We start from the raw sequence: 17,508 nt of genomic DNA on the forward strand, positions 1-17,508 counted from the left end.
TTGAGCCTGGTGGTATGTGTTTTCTGGCCTCTTCTGCCCAATGGGAAGGGGGAGAAGAGAAAATGTCCAAGGTGGGAGGGGTCTTTTGTTATGTTGGATGTTTTACTGAGGCAATGAGAAGTGTAGACAGAATCCATGGAGATGAGGCTGGGTTTTGTAGTGCACTGAACTGTGTCCACAACTCCCTGCAGTTTCTTGCGGTCTTGGGCTGAGCAGTTATCATAAAAAGCTGTGATGCATCCAGATAGGATTCTTTCTTTGGTGTATCTATAAAAACTGGTGAGGGTCAATGGGGACGTGCTGAATTTCCTTAGCCTCCTGAGGAAGTAGAGGCACTGGTGCAATTTCTTGGCCATGGTGTCTACGTGGTTGTGCCAGGGCAGGCTATTGGTGATGTATACAGCTAGGAACTTGAAGCTCTGAACCATCTCCACCTTGGCACTTTTGATGTAAACGGGAGGATGTGCTCCATACCCTTTCCTGTGCTTTTCTTTTGCTGACATTGAGGGAAAGGTTGTTATGATATTGTGTTGCTAGGCTCCCTATCTCCTTCCTGTATTCCGATTTGTTATTGGAGATTCGGCCCACTACGGTGGTGTCATCTGCAAACTTGTAGATGGAGTTGGAGTGGAAACTAGCCACAGTGTACAGGGAGTAAAGTAGGGTGCTGAGGGCGCAGCTGTGGGGGTCACCGACATTGAGGATAATCGTGGCCATCCGGAATGGGTGAAACAGTCATGAATGAATGTGTAAAGGCAACTTTGAACAGAATAATTTTGTCCAGAGGGCATAGGCTTGAGTCTTGGTTGAGTTTGCTGGTCGTCGTTTTGACAACTACTGTGAAATGGTGAGGGAAGACTGAAGGTTCTCTTTCTAATGGCCTGTACACAATACATTTGTGTGATTAGTAAAATAAGAAGATTAAATCTTCTTTTCCACTGTTGGAAGTGTTGGCTATAACTCAGTTGATTACATTCATGCTATTGGGTAGGAATGTAATGGGTTTAGGTTCTGCTTCAGAGATTTGAAATGGGAGTCAGACTAACTGTTCCGAAGGAATGCTGCTTTTCTTCTGTGGTGGTCCTTTCTCAATTACACTTGCCTGTTTGCCTGGGAGCATTTCCATTGTCACTTCACTGTTTAAGATAGGTAAGAGAGATAAGATAGGAAATTATTGGCACAGTTATTGGGGAAGTTACTGGGATTGGACACAGTGGGAAGCTTGAGGAAAAAATTGCAGGAACCCTGGCTGAGATACTTAAATCATTGTGAGCGACTGGTTAAGTGCCAGAAGATTGGAGGGAGGCTAATGTTGTGCTTTCATTTAAGCAGGGCTGCGAAGAACTACCTGGCAATAATAGACCAGTAAGTCTAACGTCTGTGGTGGGTAGGTTACTGGATGTTATTTTCAGAGATAAGATCTACATGCATTTGGAAAGACAAGAGTAGAATAGGGATAGTCAGTGTGGTTTTGTGCATGGGAGTTCACGTCTCTCAAATTTGAGTTTATTTGAAAAAGTAACTAAGAAGGTCAATGAGGGCAGGGCGATAGACGTAACCTATATGGACTTCAGTAAAGGCATTTGATAAGGTTCTGTGTAGTAGGCTTCTATGGAAAGTTAGATCACATGGGATCCAGGGAGAGCTAGCTAATTAAATACTGAATTGGCTTGATTCTGGAAGGTTGTTTTTAGACTGGAGGCCTGTGACTGGTGGTATGCCTCGGGTCTGTGCTGGGCCCATTGCTTTTGACATCTACATCAACAATTTGGATGAGAATGGACAAGGTATGGTTAGTAAGTTTACAGATAACACCTAAAATAGGTGGTGTTGTAGACAGTGAAGATGGTAATCAAGAATTACGGGGGGATTTTGATCAGCTGGGTGAGTTGGCAGAAGAATGGCAGAGTTCAATTTGGATAAGTGTGAGGTGTTATATTTTGGGAAGACAAATAAGGGTAGGACTTTCACAGTGAACGGTAGGGCTCTGGGGAGTGTTGTAGAACGAGAGGACCTAGGAATACAAGTACATGGCATCACAGGTAGACAGGGTGGTGAAGAAGGCTTTTGACCCGCTGGCCTTCATCAGTCAAGGCACTGAGTATAGAAGTTGGGATGTTATGTTACAGTTGTACAAGACATGGGTGAGGCTGCATTTGGAATATTGTGTTCAGTTTTGGTTGCCCTGCAATAAGAAAAATGCCATTGAGCTGGAAACATTGCAGAAAAGATTTACCAGGATTGTACCAGGACACAAGGGAGTGAGTTAGAGAGATTGAGCAGGCTAGGACTTTATTCATTTGAGCATAGGAGAATGAGGGGCGATCATATAGCGGTGTATGAAATCATGAGGGGCATAGATATGGTGAATGCACACAGTTCTTTTCCTAGTGCTGGGGAATCAAGAACCAGAGGGCAAAGGTTTAGGGTGAAGGGGAGACATTTAGTAGCAACCTGAGGTTCAACTTTTTCACCCACAGGGTGGTCAGTATATAGAATGGGCTTTCAGAGGAAGTGGTTGAGGCAGATACATTAGCGATATTGAAAGACAGTTGGATAGGTACGTGGATAGAAAAGGTTTAGAGGGATGTGGCCAAACGCGGGCATATGGGAAGAGCTTGGATAGGAATCTTATTCAGCATGGATCAGTTGGGCCAAAGGACCTGTTTCTTTGCTGTATGACTCTATAACACAAGCTGATTAGATATAGTCAATATAACATACTGGCAGGGAGGTTTGCTAAGGCTACTGGGGAGAGTTTAAACTAGAATTGTTGGGGGGTGGGATCCATACTGGAGAGACTGGGGAAGAGGTGTTTGGCTCTCAAATAGAGGAGGCTAGGAGTAAGTACCATAGGCAGGTAGCTATTAGAAAAGAGGTGGTGCTGAAACTTTTGGAAAGCATCAAGTTAGATAAGTTGCTGGGACCGGATGGGATGTACCCCAGGTTGCTGTGGGAGGCGAGGGAGGAGATTGCGGAGCCTCTGACGATAATCTTTGTGTCGTCCATGGAGACAGGAGAGGTTCTGGAAGATTGGAGGGTTGCGGATGGTGTTCCCTTATTCAAGAAGGGGAGTAGGGATAGCCCAGGAAATTATAGACCGGTGAGTCTTACCTCAGTGGTTGGTAAGCTGATGGAGAAGATCCTGAGAGGCAGGATTTGTGAACATTTGGAGAGGTATCATATGATTAGGAATAGTCGGCATGGCTTTGTCAAGGGCAGGTCCTGCCTTATGAGCCTGATTGAATTTTTTGAGGATGTGACTAAGCACATCGATGAAGGGAGAGCAGTAGATGTAGTGTATATGGATTTCAGCAAGGTGTTTGATAAGGTACCCCATGCGAGGCTTATGGAGAAGCTGAGGAGATATGGGATCCAAGGGGACATTGCAGTGTGGATCCAGAACTGGCTGGCCCACAGAAAGCAAAGAGTGGTTGTTGTTCTGCGTGGTTATTCTGCGTGGAGGTCGGTGACCAGTGGTGTACCTCCGGGATCTGTACTGGGACCCTTACTCTTTGCGATTTTTATAAATGACCTGGATGAAGAAGTGGAGGGATGGGTTAGTAAGTTTGCGGATGACACAAAGGTTGGGGGGTGTTGTGGATGGCTTGGAGGGCTGTCAGAGGTTACAGAGGGACATAGGTTGGATGCAGACTTGGGCTGAGAAGTGGTGGATGCAGTTCAACCCAGATAAGTGTGAAGTGGTTCATTTTGGTAGGTCAAATATGTTGGTGGAATATAGTATTAATGGTAGGACTCTAGGCAGTGTGGAGGATCAGAGCGATCTTGGGGTCCGAGTCCATAGGACACTCAAAGCGGCTGCGCAGGTTGACTCTGGTTAAGAAGGCATATGGTGTATTGTCCTTCATCAATCGGGGAATTGAATTTAGGAGCCGTGAGGTATTGTTGCAGCTATATGGGTCCCTGGTCAGACCCCACTTGGAGTATTGTGCTCAGTTCTGGTCGCCTCACTACAGGAAAGATGTGGAAGCCATAGAGAGGGTGCAGAGGAGATTTACAAGGATGCTGCCTGGAATAATCACGGTGTGGTAGCGTAGCGGTTAGTGCGACACTTACAGCGCCAACGATCGGGGTTCGATTCCCGTCGCTGTCTGTAAGGAGTTTGTATGTTCTCCCGTGTCTGCGTGGGTTTCCTCCGGGTACTCCGGTTTCCTCCCACATTGCAAAGACGTACGGGTAGGTTAATTTGGGTTTAAAATGGGCAGCGTGGACTCGTTGGGCCGGAAGGGCCTGTTATCATGCTGTAAATAAAATTTTATAAATTTTATTTTATAAATACGGAGCATGCCTTATGAAAGCAGGCTGAGGGAACTCGGCCTTTTCTCCTTGGAGTGACGGACGATGAGGGGGAACCTGATTGAGGTATATAAGATGATGAGAGGTATTGATAGGGTAGATAGTCAGAGGCTTTTCCCCAGGGCTGAATTGGTGGCCACAAGAGGACATGGGTTTAAGGTGCTGGGGAGTAGAATTAGAGGAGATGTCAGGGGTAAGTTTTTTTTTACTCTGAGAGTGGTGAGTGTGTGGAATGGGCTGCCGGCAACGGTGGTGGAGGTGGATGCGATAGGGTCTTTTAAGAGACTGTTGGATAGGTACATGGAGCTGAGAAAAATAGAGGGCCCATATAGCTCAGGGACCCATATAGCTGCAACAATACCTCACGTCTCCTAAATTCAATTCCCCGATTGATGAGAGAAATAGTAATTTCTAGGGTAGGGACATGTTCGGCACAGCTTTGTGGGCTGAAGGGCCTGAATTGTGCTGTAATTATTCTATGTTCTAAATTTGCAATAGATAACCCTTATTAAATGAACCTAGTTGAATTACCTACATAGGATATTCTGCTTAGGGCCAAATGGTCTAATTCTACCACTACATCTGGGCATGTGTGGTTCATTCGAACTGCCTACTTTTCCTCATCTAAATCTATCAGCAGAATCTTGTAATTTCTTGTTTCTCATATAATTGTCCACCTTCTGAACTGCATTGAGACTATTAATTTCAACCACTCCCTTTGGAAATGAATTTTATTTTCTCGCCACTCTTTGGAAAAAGAAGTTTCTTCTGAATTGGTTCATGTAATGACCCACTTGTACTGTTGGCCTTCAGTTTTGCTCTTCCTAATAAGAAAAAAATATTCTCTTTTTATCTGCTCAAAATCTTTCCTAATTTCAATAACTTCTACTTGAGAGTTTTTCAGGAGGTATTCTTTAACTCGGAGTATCGGTAACCAGAGGACACATTTAAGATGAATGAATTGGAGAGGATTTTTAAAAATTTGAGCTTCAATGGACATGCTGAATGATAGATAAATTCATTTTTAATTTTCTAAAGGGAAGTAGTTAAATGCTTGAAAAGGGAGAATATTTGTAGGTTTTTTCAAAAGATGGAGGAATGGAACTAATTATTTAGGACATTGGGGAAAATGGCTATTGTATGATTGCACTTTCTCCTGTGCAAAATGATTTCAATGCTTGTGACACTTGATAAAACATTTTTTCTTCTCATTGGTTTAAGGAATCCGTGAGTAACTTGAACTTTGCCTTATTTAAAATGGCAACATAATTTTGTGTGCACCAGTAATATTTGAAATAATTAGAATATTTCATGATTAAACAAACTATCACTGCATGTCTATCCACGTAAATAGATTCCATGTCTAAAATTGTGTGTTTGGTATTGTAGTGGCTGAGAAGTAGATTTAAAACTCAATGGTGATAGATTGACGTGCTTGTACATTGCCTTCATTCTTCCCTCTGCCCATCCTGTCACAGTTGCCCTGAATTTAGAATTATTTGGCTATTTGAAAGCTAGAGGAAGGATATAGTATCATTGTGAACAAATATGTGCCACTATAAAACATCACATATGATGCTGAAAAATCTGGCTATTTGCCTTTTACCTTGATGGCATGTGACAGACAACGTTGAAGGTGGTGTTCCCCATTTCAAATGATCAAGTTATAGCTTAAATATTTCTTAGAATGCAATGTTATCGACCAAGTTGCCAATATATCGCCCTTGCATATCTCCCTGGGTCTTTTGGCTGTTTCTTTTCCCCAAGAGGTTTTTAGTTTTTTTACCTGTTCTTTCCTCTGTCCCATGTTTTTATTTTCCTTGTAGTAGAAAATGTTACCTGTCAAAAGTTGGCAAAGAACAACAGTAAGATATTGGGTCAAGTGGACAAAAGTGAAAAGGTAGATTTTGAAGTGACTTTGGTGGGGAGGGGAGGGGAGTCCCAATGAGAGCTTTCAGGGTAAATCTAAGGCTTAGAATCCAAGAAATTGGGAGTTTTTGTTTATTAGAATCTCATTGCTTACAGTTGTGTTTTGAGTCATTGCTGTTAGATAAGACAAGCACCTGAAAGATGGATACAAATACATGGTTTGTTCTTTGGCATTGAGTACATTCAGTTTGTTGCTTTTTAAAAAAAAGTTTCTGCGGTATTTGGTAAGGTACAGTCAGTCTCATGTATTCTATTAAATTGCTATTCCCATTATGAATTTGATTATGTTCAGCTAGTCAAGTTATCAATTTAATACTCTGGAAAGGCCAGGAATGATAGTCCAGAAAAAAATGATGAGGTTACATGGCCGTCAAGAATTGGTTCTTTTTTTTTAGTGATTCAGTCTGAGGATTCTCTGATTATTCCCACATACAAAGGCTCCATTAGTTAGAAATGTGTAGTTTCAGTATTTGAATCTGGAAGGTTAGTGTGACAAAGCTGTAATCTGCTTTAAGCTGCTTTAAAAACTAGAGGAAGGATATAGTATCATTGTGAACAAATGCATTGTTGTTCTTGTACAGAAAAAAAAGCTTTTCCCTTATCTATGTGTACAAAATGTTGACCTGATGGCTGTGAGCAGGAGGCATGAAGGATATTTACTATATTCTCACCACTCTACACTGTAATGTTAATCGAGTCTGTTGTACAGATCTATGGATGTGGTCAGAGAAGATAATCCTGTTAATGGAGAGTTGCCAGCTATAAATGGCATAGCTTTTTGGTGCAGAAATTCTGATTTAACCCACTAAGTCAAGGAGTACTTGTTTGTGCCAAGCTGCTCTGGCTCATTGGGTTCTCACATCTCTATGTGTGATTGTACAGTTTCCCCTCAGCATGGTGGTGCTCTGGTCCTGTTATCTCTTCCTTATCTACCTCTCTCTTTACCTCTCTTTTACTTCGCAGTTTGCTCACTACCAGCAAAGAAAAGCAAAAGGTGACTGCTCGGATTCGGCGAAAAAGAAGAAGAGGAAGAGCCAGACTGTCCACCAGGATGACCTTCCACAGGAAGAGCACTCATTAGTGGAACAAGATGGTGGAGTCTTGGAACATAAGGTAAATATGCACACACAAGTTGCATTTAAAAGATGAAGAGGAGCAAATTAACCACAACGTTGTTAAATAAATGGAAAAAAAATAGATAATCTTGCAATATTTAGTATCATAGTATCTCTGAGAAATCTACATTCTACAGAAATCGCCTAGCAACAAAAATTACAGCAAAATATATTTTGCAATAATTGAATGGGTGGCTCTAAAAAAGTTAATCTCTGTGATAATAGTTTTTGTATCATCTTCAGCTGCTCAATGTTCGACACCTCCATAATAAAGAAGTGCACTACTGGTTGCTGAGTTGAAGACGTTTCCATAGCAGTCTTGGGCAAAAGTTGTTAACTAAAATGTTCCTTATGTTCAACCATGTAATGATTCTGCAGATAAAATCTGAGTTTTGATTACGATCTTGCTCAGAAAATAATCTTGTTTTGCTGTTTGCTGACTACCAGGTTATTGATCTTTTTGTTTTGCTGTTTGGAATTAACTGACCTATTTCTGGAATAAGTTATCCCTCAGTATGTAACTAATATATTTGAAAAATAAGTGAATGCTTTCAAATTGATATGACTCTTAAGTGTGTATTGCATTGCATGATTTATGCCTTTCTGTTAGGAGAAGCTGAAAGGTTGTTAGTGATATTATTTTATTTTCTTGTTTACCTGACAAGATATTGTGTTTTGCGAGTCATTTGTGTTTCCAAAACCACCTTTTACTGAGAGCTAACCTGTTTGGTTTGTTGTGTCCATTTAACCTTGCGGAGCATTAGGTGAATCAGTTCCTGCCATTCGCCTTCCAAGGTCTGTGAATTCCAGGGTTAAATATGATGTAGAGGAACCCAAATGTACAGGAGAGTTTAAAAGCCTTGTGTACTAATATTTTCTCAATTCTAGCAGCCTTTATGTAGAAAGAGAGATGAGATAAGATCTCTTTATTAGTCACATGTACATCAAAACATACAGTGAAATGCATCTTTTGCGTTGAATGTTCTGGGGGCAGCCCGCAAGTGTCGCCATGCTTCTGGTGCCAACATTGCATGCCCACAACTTCCTAACCCATACTTCTTTGGAATGTAGGAGGAAACCGGATCCAGAGGAAACCCACGCAGACACGAGGAGAACGTACAAGTTCCTTACAGACAGTGGCCGGAATTGAACCCAGGTCGCTGGTGCTGTAATAGCATTACGCTAACTGTTACACTGTGCCAGCCCCATACAAGTGTAAAATTTTGCAAGTTTTAAGTTAGTAACTTGGTTAATTATTAGATTTATAATAGAATCAAGATTTAATCTGGCTCGCTGGAGCTATGAGGCAACAGCTTGATCAGTTGCACCACTATGCTGCCCTGCAGTTTAGTCCATAAACTGACTAATCTAGAAGGTGAATGATACGAACCAAAATGATTTCTTTGGTACTAAACAGTTGATAATGTAATTGACCAATCAAATCAACAAATCCATACCAATCAGTCAGACCAGAGCTGATCTGTTCTTCCTCCACTTGATCACTTTCCTTGCTCTTGAAAGCTGCATTTGTCTTAATTCTGACAATTGTTTGGGTGGTGTGCTCTGATTCCTGCTATCCTTGATTACTTTTTGATTATATCCTTAATGGTCCAACTTTGATTTTGTAACAATAAACACTTATTCTAGATTCATCCATCAGAGGAAATGGCTTCAATGCTTTTTGGTAGAAAAACTATAATTTTAAATATTTTGATTAGATTATTCCTTAAATTTCTTAGTTTGCCTAACAGTAAACTGCAGTAAAACTCTGCTAATCCAGCAGGCTCGGGACTTTGGTGCTGGACTTACAGATTTTCAGGACCGTCAGATGTTATTATAATCTCCAACACACATTTAATACACCTTTTTAAAAGATAGTAGATAGTAGAATCATAAATTTTCCACGAAACCTGTTTGGAGAGTGTGTGGGGAAACAAAGCCCTAGTAAGTTCCAAGGGAGTGCAGGAACTGGGGCCCTAGTAAACCAGATGAAGAACCATCAGGATTTCCGAATTATGGGATAGCAGATTATTGGAGCTATCAGTTTGACTTAACTCCTTTAAATCTCGGTATAGTTCTGGTGAAATTGTATTGTATGCCTTGTAGGGCAATAAATACTTGCAGAGGTTCCTTGATCAATACTGAACATGGTAGTACAGGTGTGATATGACCAAGGCTCAATGAAACTAACAATTTGTCATTTGTTTTCCACCCATTTGAGACAAAAGTTATCATTCCAGTAGACCATTTGTGCACAAGATTTTAATAACTTTTTCATAGGTATTCTAATCAATTTGGCTCTCAATTTGAAGTTATGTATTATTTATAAATTTTTTCCAACTTGTTTTTCTTGGATCTCTTGGGTGTCCACATTGAACACTTTCTTCCACAGCCCACTCAGTTGTCACTTCCAGTGCCCATCTGCATTGTTTATTATGCCACCTAACTTTGCGTCCTCCAAAAAGTGAAATGGGATTCTATATCTTCATCCATTGTTAATATACATGCTGATAATTGATATTCTTAACATGAAGAAAGAGATTCCACGCTTTACACTAATTCCTACTGTTATTTCTCCAATTCCCAATCTAAGACTTGCCACAAATGTTTTTCATAAAATGACTCTTGAGGTCCATATAACAGCATCCACTAATAATTCTCTGACTCAGCCTGTTGATGACAACCTCAAAACATCCATTGCATGTGATCTGGCCTTCAGGAAACCATGCTGATGATTTCTTCAACTCGTGTTTTTCTAATTGCATACTCTGTTCATGATGATCTGCTCCAGTTGTGATAAAGGGTCTTTGACTTGAAACAGGAATTCCTTTTCTCTTCCTACTGATACTGTCTGACCTGCTGAGTGTTTTCAGCATTTTCTGTCTTTTGTTTCAATTTTCCAGCATGTGCATTTTTTGATATTTTTTCCCTGTCATGGTTAAGACTTACTCTTGCTCCTACCCATGTTCATTTTATCTGTCTTTATTTAAATGTTTCAATCATTTTTACTTTCTTTAGGCAAATGATGAACAATTGAACAAAAAAACAATAAAGGACAGCTCAGCTGAGGTGAGCTATTGATTCAAAAGTGATTAAATTTCTGCTTGATCAATTGTATCTTTTCAAGTAGTTTGGCTGTTATATTCAGAAACTAATTTCTTTCAGCATTGCTGGTTTGTGGTTCTCTCTTCAAATCACTGTGCTTCAAAAAGTAAACATAAGATGTTTTGGGACTATAAAATTGCACGTACTTTAACTGTGGAGATCTCCAATTTCTTAGTACCTAGAATATACCTTGCATCTGTAGGCATTCCCACAGAAATGTGTAAATTCACAAGAAATTCATTTTGTAAATTCATTTTGGATGTTGTTTTGTGTATATACTATATATACCTAAAGTATCCAGTGTAGCCGAACGCGACGCGTTCCCGAAAGGAAAACTCGGAGATGTTGTGGCTGAATCAGAGCACACTTTACTGTGTGAAGCAAAACATGCGCGCACAAAGATACCCGAGAGCCTATCCGGTGGATGTGACGTCAGGATCCTGCCGGAAGGCCCGCCCCGTGGATAGCTTGCAATGCATTATTGTGCGTCCACCTGCGGCCGCCGATGGCAGTTCGAGTCCTGTAAGTATGGGCCGCTACATGCCCCCCCCCCCCCCCCCCCCCCCCCCCCCCCCCCCCCCAAAGCGTCCATCGGGGGCGTGGGACCCCCAGTCTGTGTGTCCCTCTTGGGTGGCCTGCCCCATCGGTGCGGTGAGGGTACCGTCACTGGCTGTTCAATGTCCAAATGCGCTGGTTTGAGGTGGTCCACCGTAAAAGTCTCTTCACGGCCACCCACCTCCACGACACACGTAGATCCATTGTGTCAGAGCACCCTGAAGGGTCCCTCATACAGCCTCTGCAGCGGTGACTTGTGCATGCCCCTGTGGATGAAAACGTACTCACAGTCCCGGTGGTCCTTAGGGATAAAGGACAGTGTAGTGCCATGTCTGGAGGTGGAAACCGGTGCCAGGGTCCCTACCTTATCCCGTAGCCTCGTCAGCACTTCTGCCGGCGTCCCTGCTAGACCTTGGGTGTCTGGCACGAACTCGCCTGGGACCATCAGGGGAGTGCTGTAGACTACCTCCGCTGAGGAGGTGCCCAGGTCCTCCTTGGGGGCCGTGCGGATGCTCAGTAAAAACCAGGGGAGCTCGTCTGTCTAGTCGGGCCCCCTGAAGCGTGCCATCAGGGCTGATTTGAGATGCCTGTGGAACCGCTTGACCAAACTGTTGGACTGGGGATGGTACGCCGTGGTGCGATGTAACCTGGTGCCCAAGAGCTGCACCAGTGCTATCCACAGGCCTGACGTGAACTGTGCCCCTCTGTCAGAGATGATGTCCGCTGGGAGTCCAAACCTGGCGATCCAGTTTGCGATGAGCGTCCTGGTGCAGGATTCGGTGGATGTGTCCGTTAGTGGTACGGCCTCTGGCCATCTGGGGAACCTGTCGACCATGGTAAAGATATACCTGGCGCCCTTGGAGATGGGCAGGGGGCCGACGACGTCCATGTGGATGTGCTGAAACCTCCCGAATGCCGGCTGGAACTGCTGGAGGGGGGGCCTTCACGTGCCGCTGGACTTTGGCGGTCTGGCAGTGTATGTAGTCCTGGCCCAGTGTCCAACCTGCTTGCGCAAACCGTGCCAAACGAATTTGTCCACTACCAATTTGATAGACGCCCGGATGGATGGGTGGGCCAGGCCATGTAGCGTGTAGAAAACCTGTCGCCTCCGTGCTGCTGGTACCACAGGCCGGGGTCTGCTGGTAGACGTGTCCCACAGGAGCCGAACTGCAGTTGGGCTGACGGGAACGTCCTCCAACTGGAGTCCCGAAACGGTGGTGCAGTAGGCCGGAATCTCTGTGTCCGCCTGATGCGCCTGTGCCAGCTCCGTGTAGTTGACCCTTGGGGATGAGGTGGTCACTGAGTGCATGTGGGGGCGGGACAACATGTCGGCGACCACGTTGTCTTCCCTGTGATGGGGTGAACTCCAAAATAAAGGAGAGGTGCCTCTGCTGCCGAGCCAACCATGGGTCCGATACTTTTGCAAGGGCGAAGGTGAGGGGCTTGTGGTCTGTATATACGGTGAAATCCCTTCCTTTGAGGAAATACCGGAAGTGTCAGATAGCCAGGTAGAGCGCCAGCAACTCCCTGTTGAAAGCGCTGTTATTAACCTCCGGTGGTGGCAGGTGCCGGCTGAAAAAGGTGAGCGATCGCCACTGGCCCTCGACGAGCTGCTCCAGGACTCTGCCGACCACCGTGTCGGAAGCATCGACTGTGAGTGCTGTAGGCACGTCGGTTCTCAGGTGTACCAGGAGGGTCGCTTCTGCCAACGCTTCTTTGGTCCGCTCGAAAGCCTCCGTGGACTCTGCGTCCCATGCCACCTCTTTGGCTTTGCCGGCCATCAGACCGAACAAAGGCCTCCTGATGCGCGCTGCCGCTGGCAGAAACCGATGATAGAAATTTACCATCCCCACAAATTCTTGACTGTGCTGGGTCTGGGGAACTGGTGGATGGCCTGGACTTTGTCCGGTAGTGGGGTGGCACCATGCTGGCTGACCCTGTGGCCCAAGAAGTCGATTTCCGTCAGCCCGAATTGGCACTTCACCGGGTTGATTGCCAGTTCGTGGTCGCTCAGGCGCTGGCAGAGTTGGTGCAAATGTGCCACGTGCTCTTGGCATGACTTGCTGGCCATCAGGATATCGTCTAGGTAGATGAAGATGAAATCCAGGCCTCGCCCTACCAAGTCCATAAGCCTCTGGAAAGTCTGGGCGGCGTCCTTGAGGCCCAAAGGCATCCTTAGGAATTCGAACAACCCAAAGGGGGTGATGAGGGCTGTCTTGGGCACGTCGTCAGGGTGTACAAGGATCTGATGGTACCCCTGGACCAGGTCGATTTTCAAAAAGATGGCTGCCCCGTGCAGGTTTGCTGTGAAATCTTGGATGTGAGGCACCAAGTATCGGTTGGCGGTTGTGGCGTCATTAAGTCTCCTGTAGTCCCCGCAGGGTCTCCACCCTGCTGTGGACTTGGGTACCATGTGTAGCGGAGATGCCCATGGGCTGTCCGAGCGACGGATGGTCCCCATCTCCTCCATCTTCTGAAACTCCTCCTTGGCGAGGTGGAGATTGTTGGGTGGGAGCCTATGGGCTCGGGCGTGCAGCGGTGGTCCCTGTGGGGGAATGTGGTGTTGCATGCCGTGCTTGGGACCGGTAGTGGAGAACTGCGGGGTGATGATGGAGGGGAAATCCACCAGCACCCTGGCGAACTCATCGCCCGAAAGTGTGACTGAGTCCAGGTGGAGGGCCAGGAAGTGGGCTTCTCTGAGCTGGAAGGTCTCGGTGTGTACCAAATGCTGGCCCTTCAGGTTGACCAGGAGGTGGTTGGCCCATAGGAAGTCCGCCCCTAGTAATGGCTGCGATACCGCTGCTACCGGGAAGGTCCAGGTGAAGGAACTGGGTCCGAAACACAGCGGGATGGTTCGGATGGTGGTGTTGTTTGCGGCGGTGAAGTTGGGGCCTGGGGCCGCATTGCGGGTGTCCATGTTGGAGGGGGGAAGAATGTTGATTTCGGCCCTGGTGTTCACCAGGAAGCGTCGTCCGAAGTGTCAGTCCCAGAGGAATAGGAGGCTGTCTTGATGGCCAGCCGTCGAAGCCACTAGCAATGGCCGGCCCCGGCGTTTCCCAGGAAGGCACATGGTGGACGGCAGCAGCGTGTGTTTGACCCCCATCTCTGATAGTAAAAGCACCATCGGTCCAAACCTTCATCCTTGTCCCCTGCGGGTCTCGGTGTGGGGTTGTGGCGTTTTGGCTTTGGGCTGTGCGGTCGTGGCAGAGTAAGCCGCTCCCCGCTGCTTACTGTGCCACAGAATGTCTGCCCTGGCCGCAAGCCTGCGCGGGTCGCTGAAATCCTCACCTGTGAGGAGGAGGCGAATGTCCTCCGGCAGTTGCTCGAGGAACAACTGCTCAAATAAAAGGCACAGCTTATGGCCATCCATGAGCACTAGCATGTCGTTCATCAGCTCGGATGGCTTGCGGTCGCCCAGGCCGTCCATGTGCAGAAGCCGCGTGGCTCATTCGCGGCGGGAGAGTCCGAAAGTACGGATTAGGAGCGCCTTGATGCTAGCGTACCTGTTCTCCGTTGGTGGTTGGTGCAGGAAGTCGATGATCCGGCCTACCGTGTCTTGGTCGAGCGCGCTGACCACGTAGTGATACCGCGTGACGTCAGCTGTAATGCCCCTGATGCCGAACTGGGCCTCAGCCTGCTCAAACCAGACATGGGGCTGAGCGGCCCAAAAAGTTGGGAGCTTGAGCGAGACTGCGTTGTGTGAGTCGTTGGAATTCATGTCACGGGTTCCAGATGCCGTCTGGAAGCATCCGGGTCACCAAATGTAGCCGAACGCAATGTGTTCCCGAAAGGAAAACTCGGAGATGTTGTGGCTGAATCGGAGCACACTTTACTGTGTGAAGCAAAACGCGCGTGTGCACAAAGATACCCGAGAGCCTTTCCAGCGGACGTGATGTCAGGATCCCGCCGGAAGGCCCGCCCCGCGGTTAGCTCGTGACGCGACTGCTAATGGTGGTTCGAGTCCTGTAAGTACGGGCCGCTACACCAGAAGCATTTTTGGGAAAGTGTTGTATTCAAATGTGGGTGTTTTTACTCATGTACTTTTTTTGACAATCTATAATTTTTAAAAGTTGGCTTCCATTTATATATCTGTTTCATTTTAGAAGTCATTGTGTGACAGTGTAATTTTCTTTGATTTTGGTATTCCTCTGACATTTCTTCTACCATTCACAATTTCTTATCTGTCACTTCTTTTGAAGATTAGATTACAGTTTAGAAGCCTTCCTGCATTGTACTCCAGTTTCTGGTTGTTATGCACAAATTTGGATATTGTCACGCTATCCAAGCTTGGAAGAAGAAATCTGGTCAACCAGATGTAGTGCATCCAAAGATATATATCTTCAATAATAGGCAATTGAAAGTGGGGGTTTTGGCAAAAATTTTTTTTCCCATTATTACCATTTTGTTTTGAATTTTACATGTCATCTTGTAAGTTTTTGTATGAGAAATTGTTTTTGTTTTGCAGATACTGGAGGTAAAATGTTACCAGTATATTTTTATTTGATTCTTTGTTCTTGTAGTTTGCATCACTTGTTTGATTTTAAGATAAATATCAAGGACCTTCACAACAAATTATCTCTTCCAGGAGGGAGATATGAGTAATAATACAGACCATATCCAAACAGAGCTAGAAGTGTGCCAGCTGAGAGTAATTGAACTTGAGGAACAATTGCACCAGAAAGAAATGACTTTGGAACAACTTATCACTGATATGGAAGAACTGCAGAAACAGCAGGCTACCCATCACGCGAGTGAGCAGATGCAACAGGTATGGAAGTATGTGCAACTGGGATGCTGCTTAGATCATCTTCTGTTCTGCAACTTAATGAGCTTTAATTTACAGTACTATTCACTGTGCTTTATAGCTTGGAGTCTAATTTGGTTGGTGAAAGGGCTTGGTATTTGACCACCGAGCTACTCTTGCAGATTTTGACAGGAGAATTTAGCTCTTAATGAACACTCTTGCTGCACAATTAAATCTATCTTTCAAAAGAAATATTTCTGTCAATTAACTATTCCCCTTTTAGCTTTTAAATTTTTTATTCTTAACGATGCTAGGTCTTGGTATATGGTTCTGTGAGTCCTTGCTGCTATTTGTCTGAAGCATGAATTCTGCCTTTTTGTTTCTTGCCCAAAGGATGTTAAGATGAGCAATAGAACTCAATGTGCCAGATATTTAACACTGAACCTCTGACCTAATCCTAATGGAATCTTTTAACCAGCTTTTGGGAGATCTTCCTGCTACATCCCTCCCATGCACTCCATCTCATAACTAAAAAAAACTTTTGAGCAAATAGAAAATTAAGTTTAAAGGGGGAAAAACATCCATGTCTCACAATTTTGTATACTTCAGTCAGCACCTGTCCCCACCCAGCCTCTACTGCTCCAAGGAAATGGGCACAAGAGGCCAAAATTAAAGGGAGTCAGAGTTCCCAAAGATTCATGGGGCTAGATGAGGTCACCAGGATTAAGGGGGTTTAGGTCATGGTAGAATTAGGATGAGCATTTTAAAGTCAATACATTAGTGGAGCAGAAGCCAATGTATTCAGTAAGGAGAGGTAAGTGATTGGGTTATTTAATATTTAAAGTATAACTAAGAAGCTGAACACAATAACTAGCCAGTTCAAGAAAGGATATAATTTATAACTAGAAATCAGAAATGAAAATTCTGTTAAGTTCGGTATTAAATCCTTGATGTAGTGTTAGCATTTATTCACTTTTAGATGTACCACATGCAGGGAGTTTTATACGTTCATACAACAGAATTGTAAAACATCTTTTATTCTTCATTTATTTGTAGGTGTTTTAAGTGTGACTCATTTTAATAAATTCAATGTCAGTGTTTCAAATGAAGATTTGAATTAATTGTCCATATTGGGTTTTCAGATGAAAGTATGTAACACTTGGAATTATGCAGCTATTTCTTGCCTTTGCAGCTACTAATCCTGTTTATGTATTTCCTAATAATGAATTATTAGTGAAATGTCAGATTTCCTGTGGACAAAAATCACCTGTCTCCAAATAGAAAGTAAATGCAATCTATATTAGCATTTTCTTCTCTTTTTTTTTCTCTCTCCCCGCACCAACCCCCCCCCCCCCCCCCCACACAGGATAGTCTTGAACAAGGATTAAAGCATGTTGTCTGATGGCTATTTTTGCCATCCTTAAAGGTTAACTGAGTAAATTGTATATATTTGCAATGCATTCAGAATTGGTATTCTCATAATATTCTTGTTTTGTCAGGAGTTGGAGATAGCGGTACAGGAACGGAATGATATAATTGGCCAGTTGACTGATAACCTGCAGCAAGCCATTCAGAACAGAGATGAGGTACAGCAGGAAGCCTTGGAGTTAACTGATCAAATTCAGTCTCTACAGCACCAATTACAGCAGGTAACATCTTTAAATATATTGTATTTTTCAATTCAGGTCCTCATAGGGAATATCCAAACTTGACACTTACTTTTTGACTAATATAGAATAATGC

The 17,508-nt window shown here is 44.3% G+C and overlaps 1 protein-coding gene across 1 annotated transcript in view; it reads left to right on the forward strand.

Annotated features, from left to right (window-relative positions):
* The window catches only part of pcnt (pericentrin), a 203,315-nt gene that overhangs the window by 6,492 nt on the left and 179,315 nt on the right, over positions 1–17,508 (forward strand). The window contains exons 2-5 of the mRNA XM_052012027.1: positions 7,210–7,359; positions 10,380–10,430; positions 15,607–15,789; positions 17,265–17,414. Coding sequence (XP_051867987.1) covers positions 7,210–7,359; positions 10,380–10,430; positions 15,607–15,789; positions 17,265–17,414 — 534 coding nt within the window. The remainder of the gene's footprint in view (positions 1–7,209; positions 7,360–10,379; positions 10,431–15,606; positions 15,790–17,264; positions 17,415–17,508) is intronic.

This window comes from Pristis pectinata, chromosome 1, assembly GCF_009764475.1.
Source record: "Pristis pectinata isolate sPriPec2 chromosome 1, sPriPec2.1.pri, whole genome shotgun sequence".
Classification (NCBI taxonomy): Eukaryota; Metazoa; Chordata; class Chondrichthyes; order Rhinopristiformes; family Pristidae; genus Pristis; species Pristis pectinata.